We start from the raw sequence: 14,219 nt of genomic DNA, 5'->3' as shown, positions 1-14,219 counted from the left end.
AGCTTTTATGAAATAGTTATCAGGGACACTGAACATTTTGAAGTTAAATAATGGAGTACAGATTTATGAATGAGGTCGGGAAATACTCTGACTCGCTAGAAATTATCTGTGATATTGTGATATAATAAAAACATACATTTGGTCTTCGTACTGATTTCTTGCACAAGAGCTAGACAACCCATGGAATTATGAGTAACAGGTGTTAAAGGAGTATCCTCTTATTCACAATAAGCCCCTCAACCGTAACTGAGTTTGTGCCAATGAAGTAACTCTTGGGGAATGGGGCTGGTTGCTAGAGAGCACACATGTGGGTTGGAATTTTTAGCTGAATCATGGACTTCCATGAGTTAAACACCAACTGACAATAACTTAATCATTTATTCCTATGTAATGGAATAAATTTCTAATCGATGAGGTCCAGAATACTTTCAGGTTGTGAGAAGTGATGAGAGAAGGTGGTACTCCCTTTCCCATGACCTTGCCCTATGCATCTCTTCCATTTGGCTATCTATTCCTGAGTTGCATCCTTTATAATAAACCAGTAATACTAAGTAAACTGTTTTCCCAAATTTTTTGAGTCCTTCTATCCAATTATTAAACTCAAGTTTGGGGTCCTCGCACTCTAAACCTCCCATTTTGAGGCCACTTGGTCAGTAGGTGAACCCTAGGGCTTGCAATTAGTGTCAGAAGTGGGGACAATCTTGTGGAACGGAGCCCCTGACTTGTGTGATCTGATGTTAACGCCAGGCAGACAGTATCAGAAATGAACTGAATTGTAGGAGAATTGGTGTGAGGGGGAAAAAACCTCCATGCATTTTATGTCAGAAGTATTGTGAGTAAATGTAGATTATCTAAGTCCTATTTTTATATCAAAAGTTAAATACATAAGTAGCATTACTGGTTTAAAAAAAAAGTGTATTTACTTATTTAAACATATGCATTTCCTATAGGTGAGACAAATATGCAGCCAGGTAATTTCTGCATCTTATGCTTATAGATGGAGAAAAGTACTTCCACAAAATACACTCAAGTGAGAAACTTGATTTAGTACTATACATAGCAGCAAACTAATAGGAATTCTCATTAGACCGCTGATAAAGGACTGTTCCCAAAGTGAGCCCTCCACTGAACACAGACTGTAATAGTGACATCTGCTGGATACCTGATAATGCTACAAAGACAAATGAGGATTTTAACCAGGCTTCTACTACAGATAAATACTGTTCTTCAACCTTCTAAATCAAAGGCAAGATGTCATTTTTTTGTGTGTCAAAATCACTGTTTTAATCACACAACTGAAGACTGGATAAGAAGAACATCTACCAAATGGGTTTTCTGGGACTAGTCTGGTTTTAACATGACAGACCTCATTACCTTGATCAATACATCAGCCATGTGCCATATGGTAGAAGATAATCAGTAGTATGTTCATCTGAGGGATTACACCTCTCCTCCCCCGCCGCCCCCACACAGAACTTCTTGATCAAGCCTCTTCTTTTCATCCTACACTAGCCTGATTTTTCACCTTCCTCACTTTGCTTATTTCCTCTTGCCTGGTCTCCAGCTATGCAGCCTTTCCTGGCATCCCTGCCTTTGCTACCAAATCTTGCTATGATGCTCTTATCTTTTTATTTCTTAGGTTTCCAACTTACTATATGATAAACCAAAATAATGTCATTCAGGACAGGAAATACTATCAAGAAGATTAATGACTTCTCTAGCTGGTTTCCCAATTCATTGCTGGTGAGTATGAATTTGTTTTCACCAGCAATCAGTAGAAGTGGGATCTTTACTGCTGCTGCTGCTGCTGCTTTCTTCTTCTTCTTCTTTTTAAAGATTTTTAAAAAGGTTTTATTCATTTGACACAGAGAGAGAGAGAGAGAGAGAGAGAGCATAAGTACGGGGCGTGACAGGCAGAAGGAGGGAGAGAAACAGACCCCCTGTTGAGTAGGGAGCCCGATGCAGGGCTCTATCCCAGACCCTGGGATCATGACCTGAGCCACTCAGGTGCCCCTCCTTTTTTCTTTTTCTCAGGGGACACTCCTTTCACTGTTTTAGGTATTCTTTCAATAAAGTTGAGGCTAAGTAGAAAATTGAAAAGCACCTTGGTTTTCTGTTAGCCTGGAGCTGATTAATGAAATCGCTCCCAGCATGATTTACAGCCCTTTCATGGTAGTTGTTTCTCAATACCTTCCTAGGAACTGACCTGCCCTCTCAGTGTTTTTTTACCTTGTTTCCATTTTATAGGTCTCTCTCTCCTTTTTTTAACCAATTCTGCCCTAAGTACATTAGATCCAATTAAAGGGTTTTCTCCCTTATGTGCTCTATCCCAACATCTATCTTCAGGTTCCTTTTCAAAGGCTCACAATATTTGTATCTTGAAAGCCAATGACTGGTTTAAAAAATTGGGGGGTGGGGTGTGTATCAATCATACATCAATAAAGTAGTGTAAAAAAAAAAAGTCAATGCTAAGTCCTATTTTCTGTCATTAAGACATTGGATATCCCCAATTTATATTTTCACATATAACCCTTCAGTCTCTCTTCAGCAGTACTCTCCCAAATTCATCATTTATCTTGAAGAAAGGGAGAAAATTCTGCCCTAATCTCAAAACCTTCTCCTTAATCTCTTCATCTGTAGTAAATATCCAATGTTGACCATCATGCAGATCATCTACCAAAAATGTTTTCATGTAGTATTAAATATAAATATGTTATGATAAATCATATACCAGTAAGACAAGCATATTATTAAGCAAAATAATATGGATGACTCAAAAAAAATAGGACTCCGAAAGTCTGGATCTTCATAATAGGGTTTTAGGTATAATCCCACCCCACCCCTCACCCCTGCCCGATACCCTGCAAAGAGCCATCATTGTTAGTGGAAGTCTCCTTCTACCAGGGAGGCTTCTTTACAATAAAGTCAGGGTCAAGTGTTCTTTCAGATACTTTTGGCTGGTGTCCCAGAATTAAAATTCATGCTCCCGAGTCCACACTGAGGTGTGCTACTCATAATATAATTTTGCTGTAAGAGTTTGGGAGAATCTGAGTAATACTAGGAACGTTTCTGCAGGGAACTAATGACATTATAAGAAAGAAGGGTGACCATAATTTTGATTAAATTGACCAGTTCATTTAAGCTCTGTCTAGAAATGTCCCTCAGATAAACTTAAGAAAATGTTCTGATACATCAGCTATTTGGCATCTGCTCCCTGACTACATTCTACTGAGTCTTTCTGAATTTAGCCAAATTATTTTGAGTTTATAAAGTGAATTGAGTGAATTCAGCAAAAAAAGGTTGTCTGTAGAAACACAGACAAAGATATAACCAAAAAATTTAGGGTCAGGGAGATATGAGCCAGCCTCTTCCTTCCGTTTCCAAGGTTGCTAACTGATGTAAGTTTATTTCCAATATGAATCAATATGGGACATGGTGAACATTAATGCATATATATACACTTACATTCTGGTTATTCATTTTACAGTCCAGATCCGACAGAAATCAAGTATGTTTACCACTTTTTACATTTCTTTCTTTTCATATTTATTCATTCATTCATCCATTTCTACTCCACTTTTCTTCCACAAGGGTTAGAGACAGCTTACTTCAAGGACACATACGTAGCATATTTAATTTTTGTTTTTAATTCTGTTTTCTTAAAATAGCATTTGTTTGATTACTATTTGCACTATATTTCTATTATTAGAAAAGAGCCATTATAACCCTCTTTTAGGGCTAGGACCAATCTCTTCACAGTATTCTATAACTATCTTTACACTCATTGAAAGCAAAATATTTTTAAGATTTTTATTTATTTCAGAGAAAGAGAATGTGCATGCACACAGGCAGGAAGAGGGGCAGAGGGAAGAGAGAGAGAGGGAGAGAATCTCAAGCAGACTCCACACTGAGCATGGAGCCTGACCTGGAGCATGACCCTGAGATCATGACCTGAACCAAAATAAAGAGTCTGACACTTAACCACCTGAGCCACGAGGGCACCCAGAACGCCAAATATTATTAACCTTACAGCTAACTCTCTATCCTTTTATCCTGTACCCTTTTAAAACAGTATGCCCCTGAACACTTTGGCATGACCCAGGTGACTTTAAATTGCTCTACTGCCATGTCCACCACGCTTGGACTCTTCTGGTAATGCATCTTGATAATAACCAGCTCCATAAATTAATAACTATAAAGGCCCTTTAATAAGGCTTGAACCTGTTTAATTGCTCTCCTCTAAGGAGCCAAGGGAAATACAGTTCTGTTTTTATCTGTCCTTTGGGATTTTCCACTGTCTTGTCAGTCTAAAGTCAGTGGGAGGCCAAAAGAGAAAATTAACAGCTGCTTAGAAAAAAGGAAGGTATTATTATGACTAAAATCAGCCATGCTGGGGAGGGAAGGGCTGGCCAAACTCATTAGATTACAGAAGCAATCCTTTACCCAGAGTGGCTGTCCCAGGGTAACTGGAGTGTCTTGTAATCTAATCCCTTAAGATTTAACAATCTCACTTACCTCCTAATCATTCACCACCTTTGTTGGAAAAGCAAAAGAATCTGTGTATTTTGCCAAATTGATGGCATGAAGCCCAGAAACTATGGCATAAATGTATCACAGAATAATATTTGAACCTAGGGTTATAAATATCTTCTGTCACCCTGGCATATATTTAATAGAGACAGCCTGTATCTAGAAAGATTAGAATAGTACAATACTTAGAGCTAGAGGTAATCATGTGCATCTGTGTACCACAGAGAAGGAAGTGACTGCAAGAAAGTTGAAAAGCTTCAGATTAATTTGTTTTGGTGCAGAAGGAGCTACTAGCATAAATATATTTCTGTGGCTGGGTGTAACTTACATATCCCCATACTTCTATTACACAATTCACTTTAATGCCTGGAACAACCTCAACTCAAGAAAAGGGCAGTATTGCTTTGGTGTTTGTTATCATAGCTGTAGTGAACTGGTGACAACGGGAACAATTTGCAGGTATGAGGCTGTTACGACAGTATTTCTACTTTAATAGTCACCTGAGCATCTTGTTTAAAATCAGATTCTGGTTCAGCCATTCTTAGATGGGCCTGGGAGTCTACAAGTCTGCATTCCTTCTTTTTAGAGAGGGAGAACAGGGAGGGGCAGAGGGAGAGAGAATCTTAAGCAGACTCCACACCCAACATGGAGTCCAACATGGGATTTGATCCCAGGACCCTGAAATCATGACCTGAGCCAAAATCAAGAGTCAGACATTTAACTAACTGAGTCATACAGGCACCGCCCCCCCTTTTATATTTTTGAGCCTGATTTTTTTTTTTTTTAAGATTTATGTATTTGAGAGAGAGAGAGAAAGAGAGAGCATGCGGGACAGAGAAGGGCAGAGGGAGAGAGAGAGAGAATCTCAAGCAAACTCCCCGCTGAGTGTGGAGTCCAGCTTGGGTTTTGATGCCATGAACCTAAGATCATGACCAGAGCTGAAATCAAAAGTCACACTTAACTGACTGAGCCATCCAGGTGCCCTGAGAGTCTGCATTTCTAACAAGCTCCCAGGTGAAGACAGTATTTCTGGCCTCCAATCATATTCTGAGGAGCAAGAACTTATACATGATCAGATGACAGGGGAAAAGAAAGGATCCTCCTCCAAGTTAGAACATTCACATCTTCACTCACATTGATCCAAGAATATGAACACTTGAGTTTCTTTTTCTCTTGGCAATCACTTACCTTGTCAGTGAACCCTATAATTCTGAAGCAATGCTGAATTGCTTCAAATTGTCTTCTGTAAGACTCCTTGTTAGTTATGTCATGTATCACCCTTCCAGTTTCATCGGCTATATACCTAAATGGGGTAGGACCAAATACAATGAGCACTGTGTTGGCAAATGGCCCCCGAATACCAGGCCGTCACTGGGCTCCTTCTTCACCAGGGCAATTCCCTTTCAGTCTAATAGTGAAGTAGAATAATGGCACACACAGCTGAGTAAAATGGCTACAGTTAAGTTTCCGAACTTTCTTGAAAATGAAAATGGTGAGACATAGTTCCCGCCATCTTATCCTGGGTATTTCAACTTAAGAGACTATCAGTATCCAGTTAGGGAAAACAGTTCCATTTATTTCTAAGTTTTCTCAAATGCTAGTTACACATTCATTAAAAATCAACAACTAAAACCCCTGACACTTACCTAGGAGGCTTTTCCTTAGGAAGTCTGAACTCAGAAAGTTTCTTCTGGTGATAAAGACCAGCATAAATGTAGTAAAATATGTGAAAATTTTTCTCTCCCCTGAAAAAGGGGGGAGGGGATATTATTAATAACATATTCTGCTTCTGCATTTCAAGTAATTTATACCATTTCTGTTCTATGAAAAATATTATCCTGTGGCAAATTTGCATTTTCAAATATGCAAATTAAATAGGCCACAACCCAATTATGGAATAGGAATAGTGATAGGATTAGTTTAGTAATTGTCACAGTGTCACATTATTAAACACACTTATCTTTACACAGAAGGAGGTTTCAGAGAATGGAACATTCACACATAACAGCTCAGGTTACACATGTTTAGAGATCTTTCTAGTATAGCCCAAATGACTATGCCTCTGTGCCACTTACTTTCTATTTGTAGTCCACATTGTTTAAGAGACAACTGTTATCCAGCTTAGAGAGCTATCAGCCAATCTCCCTATTTTATTGGGGCCCCAGACAAGAAGTGGGTCTCCAGTCCTATGGCAAGTTAGGAGCAGAACTGGTCCCACAGCTGAGGTCTCCACTCTTTCAAACCTATATTCTTTCAAAGTGGCATGCACCAGTTCCCTGGTCTCCTGCTGTCCACCCTCTTTTAGCCATCATGGCCAAGGTCCTTTCAGATCTGTGTTACTCTAAGTGTGGTCTGTGGATTGCTGTCAGTGTACATGTCTAGATATCTTATACCATGCGACATTGCCATGACATCCATGAGTATGATAGTTTTTTGGATAATTCATTTCCATTATGTTTTACAAGGTATTAGTTCACAATGGATTGAGAAATTTTTAACTGGTCCTTTGCAACAGACAGTTTGAAAAAGCCCTGCTCTGGGTCCCTTTCCTTCCTCTGGAGGACAGTCTCTTTTGTTGATATCCCTAGATTTGGCAAATCCTCACCTTGGCCAACTTAGCTCTATGGAAAGAAATCTTGTTTCTTTTCCTTGTTCTCTTCTGTGACATGGGCCCCACTCTTCCCTTCAGTTTCTCCTAGGTATTCTGGTCTTCCTTTGGTTATTTATTGTATCAAAGCTCTTCCCCTGTATTCTTACTCCTGTCCTATATTCTAGATGCCTCTGCTTGCCATTTCGTACTCATTTGTTCCCTCAACTAATAAGTTAACCAAATGCCAATCATGGTGGGATGGCACCATGGTGCCAGGAATACAAGACTAGGAGATTTCATGCTTTCTGGAGCTTTCCTTCTAGTGACAGAGTTTGAGGAAACAAGGAAACCTGTGATGAGGGCTTTGAAACAAATAAAAGGCTGACACGAAGAACAGTGTTGGGGGATGAGGCCTACTTTTGTCAAGTCAGGAGAAGGACTCTCTAAGGAAATAATACTTAAGCCAAACACTGAAACATGAGAAGGGCCTGGAAGGAGCTACAGAAAGAAGGGAGAAAGCATTCCAAAGACAGGGAGCAACATATACACAAGGGCTCTGAGCATGATACCCACATAGAACAACAACAACAAAAAAAGCTAGTGAGAAGGGGGTGGGCAGGTGAGCAGGGCCAGCCCACACCAAGCCTTGTTAGGCCATAATGAGGACCTTGTTAATTCAGCAGTTAGAATTCTTTGAAGCATTTTAAACTGGACCCACATTGCACTCTAAGTATATGGCATGAGGAGATCCATGTTGAAAAAAGTACCTTCTAGCTGCAGGATGAAGACTAGACTATAAAAAGCCAGGATGGATACAAGGAGACCAACCAGGAGGTCCAGGTGAGACAGCAAGTGACTTGGATAGGTAGCGATGCTAGTGATGATGGGGAACAAGGGTAAGCTTAAAGGTCTATTTTGAGGAATAAGTAAAAGAACATCCTGAGAGAATGAATGAAGGCAATGAGGGAAAGGGATCTGGATTGTGCCTCCCAGGTATCTAACTTGAGCCTCTAGTAACTATACATCTATTCACAGAGATGGTAAAGCCGTTTTAGGGCTTTATGAATCAGTATGCCTGGTACAAATGCCACTTATTTTTTAAGCTCTGATAACAACATGCTGGCTTTGGCTGACCCATATTGGTCTTGCCTTCTTATAGTTTTTTTTTTTTTTTTTGCAGATATTTCTAGTTCTGAATTCTTCTGAACATTGCCTACCAATATCTACCCCTAGCATAAATTCAATTTAGTTTTCTTCCCTGTATATATCTGGTTTGGCTAGGTTTGGTTGCAATAACAAACATCCTAAAAATGTCAGTGGCTTAACAGAAGGTCACTTCTTGCTCAGAGTACATGTCCACTGAGGGCTAGCAAAGGGAAGGGGGCTGTGCTCATCATAGTCACTCATGGGCCCAGGCTTATGAAGCAGCCACCATCTCACACTTTGCCAGAGGGTCTTGCCATTAAACGCTCATTTGCTAGAACTGGCCATATGACCACATCTAACCCCAGCATACCTAAAAGGGAAATCCCTCATGTGCTGGAAGGGAGCAGACAAGAAAGCTTAGGTGAACAGGACCTTCACAAGCCCCATTTTCTTCCCTCATCCAATATCTTCAGTCTATTTTACCTCGTATTGAATAAATTTAATAATCATAATGTTATGGTATATTAGATACCTATTATGTTTCAGATTCTATGTTTGGTATAAATCACATATCTCATTTGATTCTCATAATAGCCCTGTATGGGTGATTTTATTATGCCCTTTTTGCATATAAGGAAAGTAAGGTATGAGGATATTATATTAAGTGACATATACAACAAATGACATAGCTGTGATTGGAACCCTCTTCATATTATCTTTGCAAAAGACCACTTTACATTTGTACCCAGAAAACTGTATTTTCCATTATGTCAGAGGTAGCTCCATAAACTTTAAAATCACCCTAATTTGGGGAGAAAGAAGCAAGGGACATCATAAAAATTAATCAAGAAGCCACAGGGAAGCTAAAATAACTCTCACTCTGTCTTTTTGTTCATTTGTTTAATTTGCACGCCAGCCCCTATTTTGTGAGGAAACTGCAAATGTATGACAGAGGAGGACGCTTGAGCTCTGACCCTGGAACAAGTGCTGTGGACTGTCCTTGCACAGTAGCTCTCAGATTCATCGACTTCTTTCCACCTCTCTCCACTGCTATGCTTTCAGTCCAGGCCAACATTCTGCCTCACAGGGATCTGGCAACAGACAGCCTCCTAATGGTCTCAACAGGATCCCTACTGCATCTCCAATCCATTCTCCCCACTGAAGCCAGAGCAGTCATTTGAAATGCAACTTGGGTTTTGTGACTCCTCTGCTTGAAAACATTAAATGGCTTCCTACTGCCTTTATTTTTCTTGAAGATTTTATTTATTTATTTGACAGAGAGAGTGAGCGAGAGAGCATAAGCATGGGGAGCAGCAGAAAGAGAGGGAGAAGCAGGCTCCCCACTAAGCAGGGAGTCTGATGATGCAGGGCTCAATCCCAGGACCCCGAGATCATGACCTGAGCCAAAGGCAGACACTTAACTGACTGAGCCACCCAGACATACCCCTACTGCCTTTAGAATAAGGTTCAAAATCCCCAGCCTGGTTCCAAAGCCTAGACCAGATGATCTGGTCTCAGGCTCATCTTTACCTGTCTCCCTTATTGGGAGGAGCACCACCTTGTTTGCCAATCCGTAGTGATCCTCAGTCTCAGATTAACTGTCTCATACAGAGGGAGCCCCTCTCTTCCTGGTCTAGCTTATGTGCCTTTCCTTCTCCTCTCTTACCTTCACAGCACCTTTTACTGTTTCCTAGGACTTATCCTAATCCTTCTGCCTTTAAGTTTATTTATTTGTTTAATGCCTGTGATCCTCCCTCCTCCCCAAGCCCCACCTTCTCTGAGCTCCATGAATACTGCCACCTTGTCTATTTTGCTTACTCCTCCAACTCCAGCAGGGAGCACAACACTAGCAAACAACAAGCATTCAGTAGATAATTACTGAAAATACATGAATGGACCATGTTCTTAAGGAAGTCTAGGGTCCCGCAATAATAATAAAAAGCATGGATAGCCCTCTAATAACCTGTACTGCACAAGGCACTTTTTAAAGTAACTTTATATACATGAAATCATTAATCTTCACAGCAAACCCATGAGGTAGGTACTACTGGCATCTCCATTTCACAGGTAAATCACAGAGAGGTTAAGTGACATAACCAAGGGCAGTAAATGTCAGAGCCGCCAGCATTTGAATACAGAAAATTCCATACTATTGATCACTGTTGCTAGACTGCCCTTCTTAAAACAAAATCATTTTTTTTTTCCTTTTCAATCTAGGGACAAAAGTGGTATGTGGAATATGACCAATGCTTTTTTCAATAGTTCAATTTTAAGGTATCTAGTGAGTTTTTTCTGAAGACATATTTACTTATTTGAGAGGGAGAATGGGGGCAGGGGAGGGGGAGAAGGAGAGAGAGAGAGAGAGAGACTCTCAAGCAGATTCCATGCCAAGTGTGGAGCCTGAAGCGGGTCTTGATCTCACAACTCTGAGATCGTGACCTGAGCTGAATGTTCAACCAGCTGTGCCACCCAGGTGCCCTGGTACCTAATGATTTTTAAAAGTGTTCACAGTGTTTTAAATTCTCCCTGGCATAACCAAAATACGGGCATACTAATTCCAAAGTACTCCCACCCAAACCCTTGTACTTGTTCCGCAAATATCTTTAAGGTTAAAAATGATCACTTATCCTTTGCTTAAATAATTTCTTGTTCTTGGACAGGCTGGGGGTGGGTTTTGGGGGATGGATGCTAAGAAAAAGGTGAAACGGGGCCATTAAGATGACCAAAGCCTCCTGGTCTATCTTGCAGAGCAAAAATAGAGTGGCAAAATCATGCACCTACACTGCCTGTTTTATAACTCTGGATTTTTCAAGGAGATACTCAGACATTCTTGCCCCCATCACAGCTCCGGTTGGTGTAAACATCATTTCCAGATATTTTCCAAAACGGCTGGAATTGTCATTGATGGCAGTGCATGCATTTCCAAAGGCTTCCACCAGGGAGTTGACTTGCAGAATTTTCTCTCTCAAGGTCTGATTACTGGCCTGTGCCAAACAGACAACAGTCAAGAGGAGCTTCCAGAAATATGATCTTAGCAAAATTGCCAGGCACCCCTCCCTGCCCCCCACAAATTCACATTATCCTTTTGGGAAGAACTTCACTTGGGGAAATTAGCATCAACCACCAGCACTGTTTTCTCAGACGAGCAACTCCCCAGGTGCACGGGTATCAGATGGGGCTAGATTAGGTTTTCAATTTTTACATCCAGTCACACTTCACTTAAAATCCTTGACAGATAAAATGCCTAAACAGTTTAGAAAGAGTTTTAAATAGAGAGATCCCATAACTTTTCTCAGTCATCCTTTATAACATTCAATAAACCTCATCTGTAGAAAATACTCCTTAAATTCTTAGTCTCATAATACACTAATTCTGAGTCTAAGAAACTGCTACACTATTTTTAAGTCATTCCTTCAATGTCCATTTTACCAAGCTAAAAATTTCCATTCCCTTCAAATTTTGCTCAAAGATTTCTGTTTTCCAATCCTTTAATCGCCTTAGTGGCTTTCCTTGAGCCTGTTCCTAGTGTTTAACCACTTTTGCTACTTAATGGCTAAATGTTTCTATTACATTGAAAACATAAAAAATTAATTGCTGATAATCTAGTAAATTCGTGCTGGCATTATTTTCCTCACTACGTGAGAGAGGGATGGCATGCTGACATCTTAAGAGGCCTCGCTATCAGGAATAAACATAATAAAGATGGAAGGTTTTTACATAACAACTAATAAAAACCAGTCGTTCCATCATTTATAAAATATGCAGTTGCACTGGCAAGGATTCTAGCCATGACACATAAAACAGGTGGTCGATACCTTTCCCAAGAAAGTCAAATGCTGAACAATCAGATGGGCACTTTCTGTCTTCCCAGAGCCACTTTCTCCACTGATGACAATGCACTGACACAGAAAAAGGAGTGAGAGTGAAAAATTCATAGCACAGTATGTTCAGGGATGGTTTTCATATAATATCCACCACTGTACACCTTCCTTTTGTTCATTGAATGATTTATCTACAGAATCTTTCCATTTCCGTACACTGAGAACTTCTTCAACTTTTTCACCGCTGCTTGGTCCATTGTACGGATGTACCAGAGTCAATTTAACCAGTCTCGTATTGATGGGTACATAAGGAGTATACTGCAATGAATAACCCTATACGTAGGGCATTATATTTACATACAGGCTCTTCTATAGAATAAATTTCTAGAAATGGATTGCTGAAGTCAAGGATAAATACATTTATAAATAGGATAGGTAGTACCAAATTGCTTTCTTAAGGACTGGACCAATCCCCGAAAGTGCCTGTTCTCCTATAGCCTCACTAATAGGGTATGTTGGGTTTTTGCCAATTGGAAACATACGAGAACAGTCTTGGTTTCAAGACCAAGTGTAGTTTTAACTTGCATTTATTTTATTATGAGTGAGGCTGAGATCTTTTCATATGTTTAAAGTTGTTCATATTTTCTTTTTTGTGACCAGCCCATATCCTTTGCCTGTTTGTTTGGTTCACTCCTAGGGGCTCTTTATGTATCAAGAAGATTAATGGGTGTGGTATAATAAAAAAACATGTAATTGGTCTTTGTCGCTGGTTCCTGGCACAAAGCTCCTAAGACCCTTGAAACTTCCTGAATCATAGCAGCAGTAGGACCATCTTTTGTTAGTCACAAAAAAGTCCCCTTCAACCAAACCTAACTGCTAATCAGGTGGTTCAAGGTAGGGCCCAAGATAGCTTCCCAGTGGGTGCTGGTCACCAAAAAGACCAAATACATCATGAGAGAATAGAAACTTTCAGCCCTATCACCCCAACTTCTAGGGGGAGAGGGGAACTAGAGATTGATTGAGTCATAAAAATTCTTAAACAACAAGATTCAGAGAACTTCTGGTATGAACACTTTGAGAGGCTGGCAGGGGACATGGAAGCTTTGCGCCACCCTTCTCCCCTATATCTTACCCTGGATAATCTCTTCCATTTGGCTGTTCCTGGGTTTTATACTTTATACTTTATACTAAGCCAGTAAATTTAAGTTAAGTGTAAGTGAAGAAATTCAATGAAGCGCGGGTAAACGGCGGGAGTAACTATGACTCTCTTAAGGTAGCCAAATGCCTCGTCATCTAATTAGTGACGCGCATGAATGGATGAACGAGATTCCCACTGTCCCTACCTACTATCCAGCGAAACCACCGTAAATTTTAAAAATTAAATTAAAAAAAATTTAAGTAAAGTGTTTTCCTGAGTTCTGTGAGTTGTTCTAGTGAATTGTCAGACTTGAGGGTGGTTGTGGAAACCCCTGAATTTGTAGGCTGGGCAGAAAAGTGTGGGTAGCCTGGGTACCTCTTTTGTGGCTGGCATCTGAGATGGGGGCAGTCTTTGGGGCTGAGCCCTGACCATGTGGGATCTGTGCTAACTCTGGGACATGAGTATCAGAATTGAATGAATCAAACAATTGGGCATCCAATTACTGTTGGAGAATCGAAGAACTGGTTGGTGCTGGAAAAGACACAACCTTCAGTGTCAGAAAAAACTCAATGGGGAAACTTCTCAAATTTAGAAATACATGTGTCTCTCTCCACTGACTCCCTTTCTATGAAATCTATGAACACTTCACAAGTCTTTGGGAAAGGTCGGAACGCAGAGAAGCCAAGTTTCTAACCTGAAAGTGAATCCATAGACTCTATTTTGTAACTAGCGCTGTTATAGTTTCATCTATTCCTTAACAAACCCAAAGCTGGGACTTTAGAGATGTCAGAAAATTTACACACAGTAACTCTCTCAAAAAAATTTCTTACCCACTTTATTACTTGTATTTCAAACAGACTAAAGACACAAACGAAAATATGCATAGTAAAAGTAAAGGAAGGGTTAAGGTTGGATATATCACCACCTTGACTTGAAGGTCCAGAAAGGGAAGTTTTATGGGTGAGCTTTGTAGTTAACTAGCATTGAATTTAAA

General features: G+C 40.1%; 1 protein-coding gene across 1 annotated transcript in view; it reads right to left on the bottom strand.

The window, feature by feature from the left end:
• Nucleotides 1-14,219, bottom strand: part of MYO3B (myosin IIIB) — a 296,489-nt gene that overhangs the window by 203,234 nt on the left and 79,036 nt on the right. Inside the window, exons 4-7 of the mRNA XM_032354332.1 lie at nucleotides 12,304-12,405; nucleotides 12,082-12,165; nucleotides 11,048-11,250; nucleotides 5,719-5,833 (exon numbers count right to left, since the gene is read on the bottom strand). Coding sequence (XP_032210223.1) covers nucleotides 5,719-5,833; nucleotides 11,048-11,250; nucleotides 12,082-12,165; nucleotides 12,304-12,405 — 504 coding nt within the window. The remainder of the gene's footprint in view (nucleotides 1-5,718; nucleotides 5,834-11,047; nucleotides 11,251-12,081; nucleotides 12,166-12,303; nucleotides 12,406-14,219) is intronic.

Source organism: Mustela erminea, chromosome 8 (assembly GCF_009829155.1).
Source record: "Mustela erminea isolate mMusErm1 chromosome 8, mMusErm1.Pri, whole genome shotgun sequence".
Lineage (NCBI taxonomy): Eukaryota > Metazoa > Chordata > Mammalia > Carnivora > Mustelidae > Mustela > Mustela erminea.
Note: the sequence above shows the minus strand (reverse complement) of the source record. Positions and strands in the feature narration are given on the sequence as shown.